This window comes from Notamacropus eugenii, chromosome 1, assembly GCF_028372415.1.
Source record: "Notamacropus eugenii isolate mMacEug1 chromosome 1, mMacEug1.pri_v2, whole genome shotgun sequence".
Classification (NCBI taxonomy): Eukaryota; Metazoa; Chordata; class Mammalia; order Diprotodontia; family Macropodidae; genus Notamacropus; species Notamacropus eugenii.
The window spans coordinates 547,562,572-547,584,440 of record NC_092872.1 but is presented as its reverse complement, the minus strand read 5'-3'; the positions used below and the strand labels follow the sequence as shown (position 1 = coordinate 547,584,440).

Below are 21,869 nucleotides of genomic sequence, written 5' to 3'. Positions count from 1 at the left end.
GTTTAATTGCAAAACCTGGTTCTTGAGAATGGGTCTTCTTTTCTACTGAGTAGTATCTTCCGAGTGAATGACTCTGAATACAGTTCCCAAATCCACATGTGAATAAACTCTAAACATTTACACCTTGGGAAATTTAGCTACAATTTTCAAATAATAATGTGCTAACATATCTCCTTCATATAATTTGGGATGTGGTTGGCGTAAAGCAGTAGTTTTTTTTTCTAAGCAATAATGTTGTTAAGAAGCACTTTTAATGTACTTTTCATCTTCAAAGTTCCTTAGAGACTAAATAATTAATCCTTTCAACATCCCTGAGACAGAAGTATTTATCCCTTATGTGGGGGGGAGGGGGAGATGTTAAAGGATTTGCCTCAGGCCACATAGGGATTCAAGTCTAAAGCCAGAACTGAATTTGAAAATTTCTGTTTTTTAGACCAGTGCTAGACCTTACCTGATTTAAAAGATCTGTATGAGAAACTTTTCCTAATTGTCCTTCAACTGCTAATCTTATATATGACGAAAGGAACAAGAATGAATTCTTTCCTTTGGTGAGGTTATGGTCATAAATGTGTCTGCAGCAGGGAAGCGAATTGTGCTTGCCTAAGCAGTGTCCTCAACCTTCATATTTTCTTTAGGATTCTACTCTATTCATATCATAGGAACTCTAAGTAAGTATGGAGCTAATGGGACTAAATGTTTCATAGAAAATAATTTGTGAGAATTAAGGTTTTTCAAGTAAATGGTATAAAATTACTGTCTTTCAAGAATGACCTTATTTCCTCTATGATAAGGTGTTTAGATTCTGGTTTTCATTCAATGTGCTTTCAATGAACACTTGTAAAAACTTGTTTTGTCTGGGCTACTTGGAAAGGCAAGCTAAGCTTCAGAATGAAGCATGGCAAGAGATCAGACACTGACAGGGACTATGTACTGAGATTCTACATTAAAGAAAAGTTCCACTTCTCTCTCTTTGAAAGTCAATTTAGTGTGTAGCTGCTAACCAGCAATTCTAAAGCATGACTGCATGAGTGCCACTTCAGTTAGAGGCAATTAAAAATATGAATAGACGCAGACCTGCAAAAAGGTGGGGACATCTGAAAATGTTCAGTTGTAACAGAAAAAAGAAATCAATTAGGACAAGGGAAAAAATTGCTACTGGGCAGCTTTCCTAGAACTTAGGAACTAATATAAGGCTTAGCACAGCCTATGGTACCTGCACCATTCCATAACTCATTGAAAGCATACTAGGAAAAAAACATAATTTAAATGCTGAATCTTGGAGGAAGTATAGTCATAGTCATATTTGAAAGGCAGTAATTTCATACAATTGTCTGAAGAGAGGTTAAAATGATTTAGAACTGCTTAGGGATGAGAAGAGGTATTTGGCGAAAAGGATCTAAATTATGAGAAAGGACACTTATAGCATAAAAAATAGAATGGAAATAAATCAAAGAAGGAAAAACTGAGGTTGGATCTAAGGACAATGACATTCTAGATTGTGCTACAAAATAAATTTTGATATCTCTTTACTTTTTTTTTTAAGAAAAAGGGTCAATAGCTATTTGTTAGGGATGCTTTGATTGTAGACATATTCTAAATGAAGGTGACACACTTGCAAAACAGAACAGATGATCTTTCTCACACTTGTGATTCCCAGTATGCCTGTCCTCTTTCCACAACTCCGCCATTCTTAAGTAGGAAACAGAAGGGATGAGGGCTGTTTATCTCATGACATCGCTGGTGACCAGCCTTTTGGAATTCAGGCTCTCTACAGAGTCAGACTAGTCCTCAAACAGGACTGTGGCCTAATGCCAAGCCAATACTTAAAGCCCTCCCAGCTTAGCTGACGCCTGCTGGGCCTTCTCCTCCACTGGCATACATAGTCTTTTGGAGACCATGGTCCTTCTGCACAACAGAGACAAGAGGTGGGGCTTTTATGAAGACATTCTTTGTTATTGTTGTACGTACCTATTATACTTAATGTCTATGCCTTTTTTTTTTTTTTTAGATATTAACATCTATCAAAAGCAGCAGGAAGAATGCCAACGTGATCAGTTATGCAACCCACCCATCAAATCTTGGCCTCCTATGTAGACTCTGTAGACACCTACTTTCATGTACTCCTAGTTGAAAGGTTACAAGAGAAAAATAATGGTTTAGAATGTAAAGCAAATAATTTTCAGCAGTTCTACAAGGTATAATTTCTTAATTCTTTCCTGGCTAAGCCAGGTAAGGAGCAATTTAGCAGATAAATTCAATTCACAGAATAAATAAACCATTGTAGAAAAAAACTGTGGTTTAAAAAAAAGTAATGTCAGGTTATAGAAAAATGTATAGGTACACAAGGCAGAAAAGGAATTCGGGGCCTTTTAACTACTGAAAATGAGCTTGCTATTGAAGTTTTTTAAAAAAATCATTTTATTGTAAAAGGATTTGTTTCTTATCTTCCCTTAACCTTGTCTTAGTTCAGACATTTGAAACATGAATGCATATAGTGTTTTAGGGAAGATATGCTAGGAGTTTTCAAATTATTACTTCCAAATGGCTGAAGGTGAGAAGTTGAGCAAGTATCAAATTTAAAACAAGTTAAATGATGGTGGAAGATGAGGTAGGCAGATCAAGGTATATACCAATCATGATTCCTATTATGTAGCCATAAATCGGAACTGGATTACCTAAGAGAATCTCATGTCAACTGGAACTGACATGAATAATCAAGTAATACCACTGTCTTGGATTTAGTTTCATATTTGTTTTCTAAGGATCTCCAAGTGCCTTATCAATTTCCTCATATAGCCTTAGAAAAAACAGATAAGATGAGAAGAAACAGTAAAGATTGTGGTCCCAAAAAACCCACAATTGTTTTCTATAGGAAGTGTAGAATTAAATAGCTCCTAAATTACTATGTTCTGTCTCAAGGATATCATATAAATAGCTTTATGCTGACTACCTACTGGGTAAATGAATAAATAACAGAACTTGAGGCAAAAGAGAGAGGAACACAAGGGAAAAAAAGTTATTTAGTTGAATATTTCTCATGTAGAAGAGGGACAAGATTTATTTATTCTAACTGGTCTCAGGGAGAACTAGATCTAATGGGTCAACGCTATGGAGAGGAAGATAGTCTCAATGTAAGGAAGAACTTTGTAAAAATCAGAAAGGATCTCTGGTGAGGTAATGAGTCTCTTATGACTGGTGGTATTAGAGCAGAGGCAAGACTAAACTAACACTTGGAAATGATGTTCTCATTAAGGACCAGACAAGATGACTTCTACTGTCCATTCCAACTTTAAGTATCCATGAACTCGGCTTTTAAGGTTTTAAAACATTTTAATATCTTGTGTTTTGATGTTTACTAAAACCTTTTTATAAAGAACACTTGGACTCTATCATACACATATGCACATGGAATAAATATTACCATTCAAGGGGACTGAACAGGCAATGAGCCAACTACAAAACATCTGGAGCCCTGACCACACTTCAACCCCACATGTTACTTACTTCATTAGCTTCTGCTTTTTTGCAGAATCCTTGAAGCTTCTGAATTCCTCCCCTGCTTTGATCTCAAAAAACTGGGGCTTCAGCACTGTTTGCTGATCCTCCTTGAGCCTTTCCTGCCACCTCTGTTTTTCCTCTTGGCGGAGAAGTTTGCGCTGTTTCCTGACCTCTTCAACCCAATCTTTTTCATCATCTGAAGTCTCAGAACTTTCTGCATCACTTGGTTTTCCTTCCGGTTCTTCCTCCTCTTCCTGAAGACAGAAATAGTTAGAGGCACCACTTTTTCCCCTAAATAGGAACTGGTACTTTTTTTTATTAGCATTTGTCCAATTACAATACGTGACAACTTCTACTGTGCTCCAATTTTAAGAGAAAGCTATAATTAAATAAAAATACTGCCAAATAAAACAGGTAGAACTGTCTGAAATAAATTATTTCTCAGCCACAGTCTACAATTCTTCCTTGCTCTATGGATAAATGGCATAAAAATTATCATTAATATGAAATAATAGGTACATTACTTGTTCAAGGAATTCCTGTTGCTCTAAGAGTTTTAGTTTCTTCTTTCTTTTTTCACTTATTTTTGAAACAAGTGGATTCAGAAGCCTAAATTCTTCACTCTGTTCATCCACCTGGAAATCAGGATTCTCAAACATAACTTTGAATCGATCATCAGTAAGAATGTTTGGTAATTTCTGTGAAAAAGAAAGAGAGAAGTGACTGGCATGTTTTAAATTCAGCTTTAGAAGAACATGGAGCTAAACAAAAATCACATAAAAATTTCAATTATAATTTTTAATGGTAATAAAGCAGAAAACTGCACAAGGCCAATATTAACAATTACCAAACTTCTTCAGAACTAGTTTCAAGAACTTTTAAATGTTCCTAAGTTTTAAATCTCACCACTGAAACAACCCAACTTATCAACTTCTTAATCAACACTGGTCAGGCTTTGGTGATTAGATCTAACAATTTTCACCTATATAGGGGAATGCCTTTTTTCACTTTATATTTAGAACATAAAACATAAATGACAGAATTAATCTTCAAGTAACATTATTAATGGAAAAACATTTTTGTGAATCATGAATTTTTGGTACAACAGTAGACAAATACTGCATGCATTAAAAGGAGAGTGCAGGCTGATAGAAAAAAATAAAATATGCAGGTACGCTGATTTAGAAATCTATGGAAACATTATTCCACAAGATAGGCTCATCAATTTCTCTCATCTATTTTCAAAGAATATGGTTTAAGATCCTATACATTTAGTACTGAAAAAACACTGGCAATCAGGGAATAGAGTATTCGATAAACTGTAAAGCACCATATTCTCATCAATTATTGTTGTTACGTACAACCCTTGGAGAAATAACTGTTTTAAGTAGCCATGTGTTCTGATACCAATTATTTTTATTTTAATTTAGATGAAAATTTTCTAAAACACATGTGAATGAATGAATCTATGTGTGTGTGTGTACATGTTCACATGCATGTGTGTATGTATATGTGTATCCCTGCCTTCTTAAACAAATGATCTTCATATTCTTTAACGTTTACTTGATGACTAAAGGTCATAATCAGTACCATCCATCACAGTACACAGTGATGCCCTCAGCACCTACTCTTAGGAGTAGAGCTGTTAGTTTCTCTACATAACACCCTAGGCTCCTATACATTTTGAATTCTTGCATCAGCTCCTTGAAGTCTCCTCACTAGCTATCACATAATGCTTCTAGATGCTCTCAGTTTAAGTGCTTAAGGCATCCCTTACGCTACTAATTCTATCAGCACCTAACCTACAAATAATACTGCTTTGAACCTGCTATGTACCAGGAAATCATATTGCCATGTCTGTTAGGAATATATGGAGAACTAGTGTAGAGTGGTTCTAAATTAGGCATCTCTTACGAATAAAAATATATAAACTTCATATCTATTTTGGCTAGCTGAAGGCATGTTTTATTCACTTCTTGGTTTTCTGCTATGCTCTCAAAAGGTGAGCTCCTGATTAATTCAAATCCAAGTAAAATACTGGAACCCAGGACATGGTAAGCAGCTATTTGTTACACAGAATACATTTGAAAGGCAGACGGAACTTTGTGAAATTCCAAAATGTCATTAGAGAAAGTCATTTGAAAAAGGAGCTTACATATTCTCAGTTACAGAACCAGATGGACCTTCACAGATCATCTAGTCCTAGATTCCTCTAAAAAGCTTTCAAGAATCCTCAAGTAAAAATGAATTCTACCTTCCTACATTCTGCATCTCATTTTGCTCTGATTTCCTCTCAGCTCCCACACCCACTGTCTTTTGATCAATTTATAGACACCTTGACAGCAGAGCTGATATATTATCTATCAAGTCCTAGCAAAATGCTTTGTAAATAATAGGAAAGTATCTGTGGAACTGAATTTTACTACTGGAAAAACTAAGATTCAGTGGGGTAAAATCATATGTATTTCTCCACTTAAAATCAGATAGCAGTAGAGTCATAATTAAACACCAGGCCTCCTGACTACAAGCCCTGTACCTTTCTATTTTGCAATGAATATATTTTCTTAAGAACATAATAAAAATATAATTAAATGAACAGAAATTTTAACACATCAGCTTACTGAATGCCACAAAGTTGTCATGTAATCATTATGTTTAGCAAAAGTCATTATATCAGAAAAAATATTCTGAGAGCAAATAAAACTGGCACTCTCTACCATTACATTTTAAATGAAGATTTAAAAAATGAAAAACTCTTTTTTCACCCAGCTGCAAAAATATTATCACTAGGGGCTTTTCCTCATCTATTTGTTTATACAGCTGTCCTGAAAGCCCCAAAATGTAAGAGAATAGGTAGAAATGTTCTCCAGGTTATGGATCCCTGGTTCACTCAACCCATAGAGTAAAATTTAAAAAAAAAAAAAAGAATCACCTGTCATTGATGAAAAATGTGTGGGAAAGGTTATTTTAAAGTACTTACCATATATAATTCATAGGAGATACATTTACATGACCTGTGAATTAGGTGGTTGTTTTTTCTACTTATACTTAAGAGCTTTATTTATGAATATTAATCAATTCAATTAACTCTACAACAATATATGAAAATAAAGGTTAGCACTTCCCACTTGGGAAGGCAAAAGCTAAAAATGAAAACATTTTAAATGTTCTAACTGATTTGGCTCAAAATAATACCTACAAACATTAATCTTCTTTTTACTCCTGGAGTGATGATTTACTATTTTGACAGAGTCGAAAACGGTGTTTAATCATCTCTGAAGCTATCTGCACAGCTCTGTCATAGATACCCAGCCAAGAAACACCCATGGCCTAGAGATATTTGATATGACAATGCCTGACATTAAAAGAACAGTTGTCGAAGGAACAGATCAGTCACACACTGTACTGTGGCACAAAAGTGCGAGCTATTATTTTCATTCTAATATCAGATAAGTCAAAGAGAGGTACACATGTACGGACACACACACGCACACGCACATGCACACACACAATCTCCCTGAACAAGTGACCTAAACTTCTACCTCAGTGGATGGAAATTAGGAAAAATGTCAGCTATGGAAGTTATATGTTGAATTTATTATATACTTAAAACAAGTTCTACATAATAGAGATTCTCAGTTTTGTGTACAATCCTCTCCTGTTCCAAACTGTATATGGAAATACTTATTATTTGTGATGTTACAGGTAAGAATAAAAAGAAAATAAAATAGAAAAATAAAAGGGCTCAAACCTGATCTAGATTTTACAATTCTAGTGACTATGTGCTATGCTTTACTATGGGTACGTTACTCCAAAGTTTTTTTTGCCTAAATTAATATCCTGATAAAAAGGTAGCTTAATGGTTCATAGGTATGACTCAGCTCTCACCCTTACTCTCTGATTTAATCATTCAAATATTTATTAAGTGTGTACTACGTGCCAGGCAGAAGGGTAACCCAGCATGTCAGCCTTAGAACCAAGAAGACAGGCTGAGTTCATGAAATAGCTAATAGCCTAGCCATGCTAGAAATAAACCCAAACAAGTATTCCAGAGAAAGTTTGGGGAGGGTATTTAATCCTAAAGATCACTAGTTTTCAACCTCTGGAGTCACAGAGTAACTGCAAGGAGTCAATGAATCCATACGCAAACATAGCTTCTTAGAATGAATAAATCATGTCTTGTACGTATGTGTTACTATTTTGAAAATACATCTTGAAATGTATGAAAGTTGCTTTTGAGGTATAATTCATAATATTTTATGACCACTGTATTTTCTAAATCAAGAGATGAAGAGTACAACTATTCATATAGTGGGTCTAAGGAAATGTTTAAGTCTAAAGGGGGTATTAAAATAGTAATTATTATATCTTCTATATAATAATAATAAAATAGTAATTATTATACTTTACATATATATAGCAGGCTTACATATATGCTACCTCATTTTATTGTGACAAGAACAACAAGTGTATCTTCAAAAAATAACTATGGGGTAGGTATTGAAGGTATCATCAACATTTTACAGGTAAGGAAACTGACACTCAGAATGATTAAGTGACTTGTCCATGGTAACAAAGGTAAGTCTGATTTCAACTCAGGTTTCTCCTGACTTCAAGTCTAACATTTAAAAGGATTAGGAACCCCTGACAGAAGTAAAAGGGAGCCACTTTAGGTTTTTGATCCATCATTAGACTTAGGAAAATTATGTTGGCACCTGTGTGAAAGATGGATAGGAGAAAGAAAAAAATGTAGGAATGGAAGACTGTTATAGTTGAGGGACTGAAATAGAGTGATAGCAATGTGAATGGGAAGGAATGGACAGACCTAAGTCAAATGAAATTGTAACTGACTGTATGAGGTTGGAGATATTAAGGTAGAAGGCAGAATCATAGATAACTTAGATGTTTCAAGACTGAGTGACTGGGGAAACAGTAATGTCCTCACAGAATACGGAAGTCGGATAATACCTATGTGAGTTGTGGGACAAGTCACATATGCTGCAGTTGGAACTCAGTAACAACTATAATTTATTATATTACAATTTATATTATGCCATATTTATGTTATATTACAATTTACAATTATTTTACCCTGAGATGTCACCTAATACTTTCCTACTTGACAGGGGCAATATTTGGGAACAGAAATATAAAGAAAACCACATCCAAGTCTATTCTCTCTTCATCTTACTGCTTTATTAAGTTTCAAATGAACCCAGAGTTCAACAAAACTGAAAAGAGCAGTCTTCGCAGATCACGAGGTGCCATCAACACTACTGAAGCTACTAAAGTTTTGAAGAGCAGAATTCAAAGGCAGAGCTAATGATTTGTTATGGATTTAATGTTTCACTTAGGTAAGAAATATTTTGTGTTAGCTATTGTTTAAAATCTCAAATGAACAGCAGGCTCTCGCTGGGAATGGGGAAAATTAACAAAATTTTTTTGGGTCATTAGCACTATTACTTCTGAATCCATGAAACTGACTTGGGTTAGCAAGCTATCATAAAGCTAAATCTCATTTTTTCAAAGCACAAGCCAGTGTAATGGTTTCTTACACTACAATTTTAAATGGAAGACCACACTGCCAAAAATACTGCTCATAATATACAAAGCTGGATAAGAATTGCTGTTTGATGGCAGAACAAAAGAATGTCTAAGATCCTCATCACCATCCCCCAACTCTAACTACAAACAGCAGACAGATAATTTCTTTAATGAGTTACTGTTAGAGGAGCCTGGAAATATATTTATTATACTCAATTATTCATTATGATGAACTTGTGGTAACCCAATCAACAAAGCACTCTTAAATCTAGACCACCAGGATAGAGCTGATAGGAAGATGAAACTGTGATGGCATAGCAGAAACAACACTGAACTTAAGAGTCAGACAGCCTGGGTTTTATTTAGTCTAAGTTCTGCTACCTATGGGGCTCTGGCCAAGTCACAACATTTGGGGGCCTCAGTTTCCTCATCTATAAAACTAAGGAATTGAATTAAATGATATCTAAGGTCCCTTATAGCTCTAACTTCTGATTTTTCATGAGAGCTGAAAAGTGCACAAAGCATACAACCACTAAAATCAAATCAGCTTGAGAGGTCCTTCCCCTGGGGTGTGAGAGGTTACAACAACAAAATAAGACCTCACAGATACAAACTTCTCCTAAATTGGTGGCAAAAAGTATTTATATCGGGGGCAGAGCCAAGATGGCGGAGTAGAAAGACGCATATACTCTACCACTTCCCCCACAGCCCACAAAATATCTGTAAAAAATGACTCTCAACAAATGCTAGAGCAGTAGAACTCACAGAACAATAGAGTGAAAGAGATTTCCAGACAAAGGTAACCTGGAAGGGCAAGAGGAAAGGTCTATCCCACAGGACATGGAGCGGAGCCCAGCCCTGGCCACACAGCACAAGGAGGAACAGGACCAGAACAGGCCTCCGGGGCAGAATCCCCAGCAGGGAGGGTCCCAAATCCCTCAACCCATAAGCAACAAAGAAAGCTTCAAAGGTCAGTGTAGGAGGGCTTTCCCAGCTGGGCGGGAGGGGAGTGGAGTCCCCCTAGCACTGGCCCCATGTGGTGGCAGAGGTGGCAGTGGCAGCAGTAGGTGGCTATGGTGACTGCAGATGCAGCCTGGGTCCATTGTCCAGGTACCTCAGCTTAAAGCCTCTGGGGGAACTGAGCAGGGGATCTGGGAAAATGCCCAAAAAAGGGAAAAAAAATAAGACCATAGAAGATTACTTTCTTGGTGAACAGGTATTTCCTTCCATCCTTTCAGATGAAGAAGAACAATGCATACTGTCAGAGGAAGTCAAGGCTTCTGCCTCCGGTACCTCCAAAATGAATATGAAATGGGTTCAAGGCCATAGAAGAGCTTGAAAAGCGAGTCAGCAGCTTCCTAAAGCAGAATCAAAAAAATTCTGAGGAAAATAACACCTTTAAAAAGAGGCTAATTCAATTGGAAAAAGAGGTCCAAAAAGCCAATGAGGAGAAGGAGGCTTTACAAAATAGAATTAAGTCAAATGGAAAAGAAGGTTCAAAAGCTCAATGAAAAAAATAGTTCTTTAAAAATGAGAGTAGAGTTCAGGGAAGATAATGACTATATGATAAATCAAGAAGTTACAAATCAAAACCAAAAGACTGACAAAAATAGAAGATAATGTGAAACATATCATTGAAAAAACAACTGACCTGGAAAATAGATCCAGGAGAGACAATTTAAAAATTATGGGATTATCTGAAAGCCATGATCAAAAAAAGAGTCTAGACAATATCTTTCATGAAACTATCAAGGAAAGCTGCCCTGATATTCTAGAACCAGAGGGCAAAATAAATATTGAAAGAATCCACCAATCACCTCCTGAAAGAGATCTGAAAAGAGAAATTCCTAGGAATATTGTGGCCAAATTTCAGAGTTCCTAGGTCAAGGAGAAATACTGCAAGCAGCTAGAAAGAAACAATTCGAGTATTGTGGAAATACAATCAGGATAACACAGGATTTAGCAGCTTCTACATTAAGGGACTGAAAGGCTTGGAATAGGATATTCCAGAAGTCAAAGGAACTGGGATTAAAACCAAGAATCACCTACCCAGCAAAACTGAGTATAATACTTCAAGGGAACAAATGGTCATTCAATGATACAGAGGACTTTCAAGAATTCATGATGAAAAGACCAGAACTGAATAGAAAATTTGACTTTCACACACAAGAATCAAGAGAAGCATGAAAAGGTAAAAAGGAAAGAGAAATCATAAAGAACTTTCTAAAGCTGAACTGTTTACATTCTTACATGGAAAGATAATATTTGTAACTCTTGAGAGACTTTTCTAAGTATTTGGGTAGATGGAGGGATCACACACACACACACACACACACACACACAGAGTCAGAGAGTACAGGTTGAGTTGAATCAGAAGAGATATCCATAAAAAAATAAAATTAAATTAAGGGGTAAGAGAGGAAAATATTGGGAGGAGAAAGGGAGAAATGGAATGGGGCAGACTATCACTCATAAAAGAGATAAGAAAAATGTTTTTCAATGGAGGAAAAAAGGGAGGAGATGAGAGGGGAAAAGTGAAGCTTCTCTCTTCACATATGGCTTAAGGAGGGAATAACATGCTCACTAAATTTGATATGAAAATCTATCTTACACTACAGGAAAGTAGGGAAGAAGGGGACAAGGGGGGTGAGGGAGATGATAGAAGGGAGGGCAAATGGGAGAAGGGAGTAGTAACTAGAAAAAAACACTTTTGGGAAGGGACAAGGTCAAACGAGAGAATAGGAAAAAAAAAAGGTGACAGGGTAGGATGTAGGGCAATATAGTTAGTCTTACGCAACATGACTATTATGGAAGTCTTTTGCAAAATGACACAAATATAGCCTATATTGAATTGCTTGCTTTCTCAGTGGGGATGGGTGGGGAGGGAGAGGGGTAGAGAAGCTGGAACTCAAAGTATTAGAAACGAATGTTGAGAACTGTTTTTGCACATAACTGGGAAATAAGAAACATAGGTAATGAGATATAGAAATTTATCTTGCCCTACAAGAAAAGAGAGAAGATGGGGATAAGGGAAGGGTGGGGTTTGATAGAAGGGAGGGCACATTGAGGGAAGGGGTAATCAGAATGCAAGGTGTTATGGGGTGGGGGGAGGGAAGAGATGGGGAGAAAAATTGGAACTCAAAATTTCGTGGAAATGAATGTTGAAGTCTAAAAAGAAACAAATAAAACTATTAAAAAAAAGTATTTACATCATACATAGTTAGGTGTTACTCTGTAATATGCATGCTTAGATATATATTAAACACATCTACAAATTAAATGTGCATATCGTTAAGATGATAAAGGCAAACTAAAATATCAACAGATCTTTGCAAATATTCAAGCAGTAGAGTATTAGAAAAATGTGGCCATAGCAGTGTATTTGAGTAAACCCTGCATAAATTCCACTCACTTAAGAAAGGCTACATGTAGATAAAGCTTTTAGAGTTGTTCGAATGGAATAACAGAAGTGATTTATTGGGTTGAGAAGAAAAAATGTTTGAAGTGTAAAGTATAAGCAAGCAGAATAAAATGGACTATGGGAGCAGTGGATGAATTTGCCAAGACTGACTGGAGAAAATAGCAGGAGTGCACTTTAATATTTTAACAAAAGTATCAAAGAAGCACACAACTTGAGAGTAGAAAGCTCAGCAACCATCTCTTCAACCCAGAACTGAGAGGAATCCCGCCCCTCCTTGAAGATCTCCAAGGTACAGCAGCTGACCACTGCCTCTCAAGGAACACCCTCCTACTTCGGGACAGCTCTGACCTGAGGAAGTTCTTCCTGACATCAAACCTAAATTGGCTTTTTTGCCACTTCCTCCCACTGATCCTGGTTCTGTGTTTGGGGTCAAAGAGAGCAAGTAATAATCACTCTTCTATAGAGACAGCCTTTCAAATATCTGATGAGAAAAGCGTGTGCCCTCTCAGTCTTCTCTAAGGTAAACATCCCCAATTCCTTCAACCAATCTTCAAAGGCCTTCACCATTTTATTTGCCCTTCCATGGATATGCTCCAATTTATCAATGTCTTTCTTAAACTGAAGCAGCCAGAATTGAACATAATGTTCCTGCTGGGATCTGATGTGGAAAGACTATTACCCTTCTTTATCCCTGGAAGCTGTGCCCCTCTGAATGCAGTCCAAGATCAGATTGGTAGTTTTTGCTGCCACACCAATAGTGCTGAGATTGAAGTCAAATAAAATCTCCAAAATTTATTTAGACAAAGTTTTAATCTTAGAGTGGTAAAGTTGGGGGTTTTGTATCCAAATTTAAGAGCTTACAGTCCTCTCTAGGGAACTTCATCTCACTAGGTTTAGTACAACACTCTCAAGTCCGTTAGGATCTTTTGTTATCCTGACTCTGTCATTCAGTGTGTTAACAATTCTTCCCAACTTCATGTCACCCGCAAACCTAACAAGTATGCCATTTCTATTTATGTCTAAGTTACTTTTCAAAATGTTAAATATAGCTAAACACAAATGCTTGGAGTACTCCACTAGAGACCTCTTGCCATAATGAAAACTGAACCATTAGCAACTGCTGAAACTGGCTATTTAACTAGTACCGAATGCATCTCATTTTGTTATTGTCTAGTCCACATCTTTAGATCTTGCCCAAGAACAGCAAGAGATCCTTTATCAATAGCTATGTAAAAAAAGCTTTTGAAGTACTGTGATAGAATTTTGATTAAAGAATTTTGTCAGTCTGAATTGGTATGTTCTTTGATCAAGATTAGGTAACATTAGTTTTTCAGAAAAGAAATTTATTTCACTACAGGATACTTAACTGCTTACAGAAATTGGACAGTATGTAAAAATAAAGATAATAAAAATAAAAAATAAAGAATATTAGCTATCTCTTTAAAAAAAATACTGTGGAAGAAGAAACATAATGCTAGATAGTCCTGGCCAAATAACAAATTACATTATTACAAGGAGTTAGAAAGCATTTCAGCAGCAAAAAATAGGTATCATAAAGTCTTTACGGTCCTCTAAAGATGGGCCTCCATTCAGATCCTATTTGCAAGTCCACAATAATAGTTCTACCAAGCATGGGTTTTATGGATTCCCAGACACTAAAAAAAATATGGAATTAGTGGTTTAGAAAGAACACTCAAGTTAAAGGCACTGAAAGAGGAAAGAAATTATAGCTAACAACAAGGAAAGACCAGAAAAGCTATAAAAATAATCACAAAAACTAAATAAGAGGGATGCTAAAGAAAACATTTCAATCACACATTTTGCAGAGAAGGAATAGAATTCTCAGATGATGGAAAGGACTTGGACTAGGTAGTAAACAACAAAGCCAGAATTTGAACCCAGTCAGGTCTTCTGACTCTAAATCTAGAGCTGTAATTACAATAGCATACTGTTTCCCCTAAACCATAGCTATTACTATACTACAGCAGAATATGGTAACTGATATCATGATTATCACTCAGATAGTTACCCAGAAGAAACTAAATTAGATTTAGTAACTTCTGTTTACCAGTGCAAGAAATTCTGTGCTCCAGTTATGAGAGATACCAATCCAAAAACATATAGTCAAATTTGAGGTAAGATTTAAGTATACAGAAAATATCTCTATGTTCAATGGTTCAATGACAATGGCTGATAAATTACTACTGACCTGATGAAGAATGAGTTCTACAATACACTGTAAAAAGATAGTAGAGTAAAGGCAGGGATTCAATCTGACTCTCCAGGGATTTGCCTGGAGAGGCAGAATCAACAAAAGGATAAGGTAAAATAATTTGACAGCGCAAGATAACTTAGAAGGTTGGCAGGAAAAGCTTACTGCAGTAAGAGTGAAGTGCAGTCCAGTGCAGGTTGTGCTCTGCAAACCAGCAGAAGGACCTGGGGGTGACTAAATCTGTAGCATAGGTGGTTTGTGGGGTTCTTAGCCCACAGACAGAAAGGGGGCTGAACAACTGGTTAGAAGATAGCAGGGGACCCTTTGCTGGCAGAGGGAGCAGGACCCTTGTATTGCCCATACTTGGTTCCAGTTTGCAGTTCCCAGGTGAGGAGGAGCACTAGCAGGAGTGGAGACCCTGGTTGTAGTTCTAAGTCAGAGAAGACAGTACTTGTGATCACTCACAGAGCAAGCGCAGGCCTGGCAAGCATTGACCACACTTCTTAGATCTTATCTCAGAAACACTAAGAGATTACAGACCCCCCGGGGTAGCTCTGAGAAACCTAAAGCTAGGAACAGTGCCCCCTCCACCCCAGAAGCTGAATTCAATGTTAAGATAAAGTTAAAACTCAAGAATTAAGCAGGAAAAATAAGCAAACAACAACAAAAGAACCTGACCACAGAAAGCATGGTGAAAAAGATCAAAAAACACAAACTCAGAAGAAGATAACAAATCAAAGCAGCTACATGCAAAGTCTCAAAGAAAAATGTGAACTAGTCTCAGGTCATGGAAGGGCTCAAAAAGGATTTTAAAAATCAAATAAAAGAGGCAGAAGAAAAACTGGGGAAAGAATGAGAATGATAAAAATCATGAAAAAAGAGCTAAAAGGCTACTAAGGGAAGCACAAAAAAATACTAAAGAAAATAAGACCTTAAGAAACAGAATAGGCAAAAATGGCAAAAGAGGCACAAAAATCCACTGAAGAACTACTTAAAACCAAACTGGACAAATGAAAAGGAAGGTAAGAAAGTTCACTGGAGAAAAACATTTCTCAAAAATTAGAATTCAGCAAGTAGAAGATAACTCCACGAGACATTAAGAAATAATAAGACAAAATCAAAAGAAAATGTGAACTATCTCATTGGAAAAACAACCAACCTGGAAAATAGATCAAGGAGAAATAATTAAAGGAAAAGTTCTTGGCTAATTTTCTACAATGAAAAGTGATCATATGATCACAAAGGAAACAACTAGTCCAGCTCCAAAATCCATGAAAGGATATCTATGGACAAAGCAAAAAAATCCTCAAAAATCAAATGAGAAACCCATTGTCTAAAATATTCTGGAAGGAGAATGATAATTCTTAAAACAAAATCCACCTGAGACTCTCCTCTTTCACACACAATCTTACCTTAAGTTTCTTTTTCCAAACAGACCGCTGCTTTTCTTCCTCTTCTTCAATTAACTTGAGGGCTAGTTCTTTGTTAACCTTTGGCAATTTCTATTTAAAAAAGAAGCATAACAATATTTAAAAATAAATCTCTTAGACACTTAAAAATTAGCTTTGAGAAAGCTAATTATGCTAAGCATGCACCCATGAGTTCATTAGCATAGGAAATTTCCATAGCGGAAATTCCTTCCTCCTACACAGATCAGTAACTCTTAAGGAATTGTACAAGGTCAATGGAAAGTTAAATGGCTTGTCCATGTTCACATAACTAGTATGTGTCAAACGTATGCCTTAAACTCATGTCTTCCTTTGTCTAGTAATTTAAAAAATTAACTCTAAAAGGGAAAAGTTCTATAATAAAGGTAATTTTTAAACTTAAGATTTTTTTACCCACAACAACTCTATTTTTTATTAACCTGTTGGTTACAGCAGAAATTAGTTTAGCCCTGACATACCGCACTGAGAAATAAGGTGTCAGGAAGTTTGCTGGTAGTTTTAAAAAATCCTATTCCTCTTCCCCAGTTTCTGTGGCTCAAGACATAGGACAAACTAGGAGAAAGCTGTATGTAACCTAAGACAAAACCAAGGGCCTGAAACATATTATGGGGCAAAAAAGGCCAACCTTCTGGCAAAACTCATGTGAGAACCTGTCAACTCTTCAAATCATGTTTCCTTTATTAGTTGCATATAATTCCTGCTTTGATAAGATTAAGGGGTTGTAAAGATTGGAGAAAATGTCTCTAGTCCACAATCTTGTTCCAAATAATGCTTGCTTTTTCTCTTTATTTTTTATTTAGCCTTTTAGGTTATAATATGAAATAATACTTTTAAGTTTAAAAATTTTCCTCCATCCTGCCCCATTTAATATTTAAATAACTAATAAATAGGGAGAGAAAAGAAATAGTAATGTCTTGAAACAACTTCAAAACACAAATTATTTGTCTATTTCTCCTAAATGATATATAATAAAGCTGCCAAAAATATCTTATCACAAACATACATAATAGGCCAATTACCAGTTACTGTTCGTAGTCTTAGGCATCTTTCCCAAGGCCAAAACCGAATGTACTAAATATCAAAGGTGCGTAAGAAATGGCCATTGTGGAAACAAATAGCAAAAAACAGAAAGAGAAAGGGAGAGGGAAGAGAAGGAAAGGGAAATGACGGGAGGGACAGGGAGAAGGAAAAGAAGAGGGAAAGGGAGAGGGAGATCAAAAGTGAAGAAGAAATAAAATATCAAAAGTGCATAAGAAATGGCCATTGTGGAAACAAACAATAATAACATAGAGAAAAAGAGAGAAAGGGAGGGAGAAAAGTGAAAACTCAAGAGAGTAGTATCAGATGTTGTTACAATGAATTAAAATCATCCTCTCCTGGTAGATTTTCAATGTTACAAATAGATATTCACTATAAAGTAAAGCTATCACAAAAGTAAAATAAAAAATATAGATAAACACATTCAGGTAGGTGGTGCAGTGGACAGAGCACCAGAACAAGTCAGAAAGTTCTGTCCACTATGTCACAGGACTCCTATGTAAAATTTTATACATACACACATATACATGCACACATACACATGTGTATGTGTCGTGTACATATATGTGTGTGTGTGTATGTGTGTATGTATGAGTTTTTGTAAAGATGTCAATTTATGTTTTACACAAAATCAAGCTTTAAAAGACAAACAGCACACTGGCATTGCTACAACCCATATAATAGTCTTGTGAAATACAATTTTAAGAAAGAAATGCTTTCTTCAGTTAAGATTCAAAAGTAGGAATATTTACCTTTAATTTGACTCTTTGTGCACGAGTTTCTTCTATCTTCTGTCTAATTCTATCTTTCCTGTATTCTTCATAAGCAAATGGATTTACCATCAATTTCACCTTTTTACAAGAAAAAGTTTAAGACAAGCAATGTAACTGATAAGCACTAGGGGCAATAACTTCAAAGAACAATAATGTTCTATAAAATAATATACTATGAAAGTATGTAGGAGAAAAATCTCTATACATTCATAGTTCCTTCCTTGAACTCATCTTAATTGTATGTTTACCTTATGATAGAGTTTTATATCCATGAAAAAGCCATGCATATATGCCCGGAGTAAAGGCGATCCAATGAGGTGTGTAAGGCCTAGGAAGGACAAAAAAAGTCACTTAAAAAAATCTCAAAGAGGAAAAAACTTTCTCTAAATTTCATTACAGTATCACAAAATCTGTTGCATTTGATTTGATTTCATTTATTCTTTTATAAAAGTCAGAATTCTTGAGATTTGAAAGAACTATACCTTTTTGTGAAAAAACTAAGGAAATTAAAAATTTCTACATGTCCCTCATTCCACTAATAACAATTAGTTCTTATTTTATTATTTTTTTGTTTTTGTTTTGTTTTTTTAAATTAACTTTATTTATTTTCAGTGTTCTACAATCACTATCATATAACTTAGATTACTATTTTTCCCTCCCTTCCCCCCTACCTCCCCCTTTCCTCCCCAAGATGGCATACAATTCTGTATAGGTTCTACACATACATTCCTATTAAATACATTTTCACTATAGTCATGCTGTGCTGAAGAATTAAAATGAGCGGGAGAAATCATCTAACAAACCAAAACGCAATACAGACACACACACACACACACACACACACACACACACACACACACACACACACAAATGATCTGCTACATTGTGCAACTGAATTCCATAGTTCTGTCTTCGGATGTGGAAGGCATTTTGCCTTAGAAGACCACTGGGAATTTTTTTTTTTAAGTCCTTGCATTTCAATGAAGTTAAAAGGGGGCAGGGGGCAGAGACTCAAGGGTATTTGGTCTGAACACAGTTCTTATTTTAAATATTAAGTAATAAATATCATAATAATGAAATCATTTTGAGTTGAATAGAATTTAGGATGTTGTATTTAGGATATGTGAGACCTATATATCCTTTTAGCTAATACTTTAGCCATGACCTAAAAAAACTAATTTTAAAAAAAGGAATTTCTATGACCTGCTGAGTATCACATTTATTGTGAGTTTCAAAACTGAACAAGATGAACAATAACTCTGAGTTATTCCCACTATTCGCTTTCTCTGTTCTTCTCATAAAGCTTAATGCTGATAGAAAAAAATAATGCAACCACACCAACGGGGTTAATCAATCAACAAGAATTTATTAAGTCCCTACTGTGTTCAAGGAACTTTGCTAGACACTGAAGACACAAGGACAAAAATGAAAGTCTCCACCTTCAAGGACCTTATGTTCCCTCAGAGAAGACTACACACACACATGCATGTGCAGGCGCACACAAATATATGCAAAATAAATAAAAGGCAATTCAGAAGAGATGGGGTAGGGAGATGGGGTCTACGAGCAGCTGTGAGGATCATTTAGAAGATGGTGTTTGAGCTAAGCCCTAATAAGAACTCCAGGGCTTCTAAGAGTTGGATTTTGTAAAAGCAGGAGAACTTAAACAGAAGACAGAACAGGGATAAAGGCAAGGAGAAAGGTGAGGCACATGAAGAAGTCTGGCTGGGGTTTGGCTTGACCAGAGTATGTGAAGGGAATGAGGTATAATAAACCCAAAGAGGCTTAAATGAGAAACAGAGGAGTGTGTGTCTGATTCTAGAGGAAATCGTTTCCTTTCTCTTTCACCATCAAACTTCCAGAAACCTTTGTTTCTATTCTTTGTCTCCCCCTTCTCCCTTCCCACGCCATCTAGATCACTAGCAATCTGGCTCCATCTCTTAGTTGCTTAAATTCAAGGCTGTTGCTGAAAGTACTTGGGTCTAAAGTATTTCATTATGGTTAATCCCAAAAACAATACCTTTTTTTCCATTCTTATACTTTGGAAATAAGAGGAGAGGAAAATGAAAACCAAACATTACTGTTTTTACTTTTCTAATTTTAATTATTCCATAGGGAAATCTGCTCACTGATTTTTTTTCTTTAGGTATAAAGATAAAGTGTTATTTTTTTTAAGAATTAAAATTCTATTAACATCTTTATTTTCATATTGTCTTTATTTCCCAGCATGGTATAATGGATAAACAACAGCCAGGAAGACCTGGGTTCAAGTTTTGCCTCTGAAAGGTACTGGCTATGTGAGCCTGGAGAAATCACTTCACCTCTCAATATTCTAGGCAACTTTCTATGACTATCATTTGCAAAGAATGTGCTGATCTTCTTGCCAGAGGGAGTGCTGACCTTCATTAGTAGAGGGAGTGTTCTCACTGGATATCAATCTATGTCACTGAAACCACAGGTCTCATATAGCTAGTATAGTGCAGGTATGTTGAGTGCTAGAGTGCTGGACCTAGAAAAAGGAGGACCTGAGTTCAAATACAGTCTCAGACATGTAAGTAGCCCTGTGACCCTGGGCAAATCAATTAACTTCTGTTTGCTTCAGTTTCTTTATCTGTAAAGTGGGTATAATAATACCTCGCAGGGATAAGGATAAAAATAGATATTTGCTAGCACTTTGCAAACCTTAAAGTACCACATAAATGGCCCCTTCCACCACACACCTCAGAAAGCCATTTCTTATAAAAAAAGGGGAAGAAACTAGTTCAGCAAAGATAAGAAAGTACAATATCATATGTAGTGTTTTACATTCAGTCACCTGTTCCTAGAAAGAGAGGAATATATTCTTATGTATTTTAGCAATGATACCCAGGATTAAAATTATCAGAGTACTACCTAGAGCTTTTTATAAGTCTGTACTTGGCCCCAAACTAATAACTATTTATTAATAGATTTGTATATTTTTAGAAGAGTTCAAAAAAAACCATACAAGAAAAGACTTAGTCCATAACTAAAAGTATCCAATATGAAGTCACTGAGAAGATCCATAAAGAAAAATATCTAAACTTTTCAAATTTAGCACTCAGATAATAAATTTGTATTCTATTTTCATCATTTTGGAAATATAAAAGGAAGTAGCTACACAGAATTCTATCTCAATGCTCATTATAACATTTCAAAAATAATGTATATTTTCTCTCTTCTGAAGACATTGATATTTAAAATGCAAATATATGAGGGAAGTAAAGAAATATGACAGGCTGAAAGATTAGATGTGATTAAGACAGTTACACAACAGGCAAAATTTTTTAAATTAAGAGCTTTTCACTATCTATTAATAGTTACTTCTAGCATTATACACTAGAAGATTGTATCTTTTCCTAATACATTCACAGATGCTACTGTGCATCTATTTCTTACAAAGAAAACGAAACCTTGTCCAGACTTGTAATAAAAATGAATCCTCAAGTTATCTCATTCTGAATGAACTGTTATTCCATCTTTACTTTGAGTATAATTTTATAGAAAATAGTGTGCCATTTCAGAGGAATTAAGTGACATACTTTATTTTGTTACTTCCAGAGCTAAAATAACTAAAATGCACATGAACAAAAGGGGATTTGGTAAGTGAATTCTAACATTTAGGATGTGAAGTTTTTGTTATGTTATGAGTATGTGGTGGATGTCTTTTTTGTTTGCTTGCTTATTAGGTGAAAAAATGCTATCCTGTACAACAGAAACAACATTACTTAACTGAGATTAATGATGTATTTCCAAACCTGTTCTACTCAGAAGGCATAATATCACTCCTTGGTAGCGCAGATAACTTTTCTTTTTAAATGCCAATGTGCTGAAATTTCCTCAAAAAAAAAAAACTTTTAAAATATTAACTAAGTTATATTAAAAGTAATATAGAATTAGGGAGAATTCTGGGAAGA

At 35.6% G+C, this 21,869-nt stretch overlaps 1 protein-coding gene across 1 annotated transcript in view; it reads right to left on the bottom strand.

Moving 5' to 3' along the window:
• The window catches only part of NOL10 (nucleolar protein 10), a 122,508-nt gene that overhangs the window by 15,725 nt on the left and 84,914 nt on the right, over nucleotides 1–21,869 (bottom strand). Inside the window, exons 15-19 of the mRNA XM_072634228.1 lie at nucleotides 18,183–18,262; nucleotides 17,914–18,012; nucleotides 16,088–16,177; nucleotides 4,023–4,196; nucleotides 3,505–3,752 (exon numbers count right to left, since the gene is read on the bottom strand). Coding sequence (XP_072490329.1) covers nucleotides 3,505–3,752; nucleotides 4,023–4,196; nucleotides 16,088–16,177; nucleotides 17,914–18,012; nucleotides 18,183–18,262 — 691 coding nt within the window. The remainder of the gene's footprint in view (nucleotides 1–3,504; nucleotides 3,753–4,022; nucleotides 4,197–16,087; nucleotides 16,178–17,913; nucleotides 18,013–18,182; nucleotides 18,263–21,869) is intronic.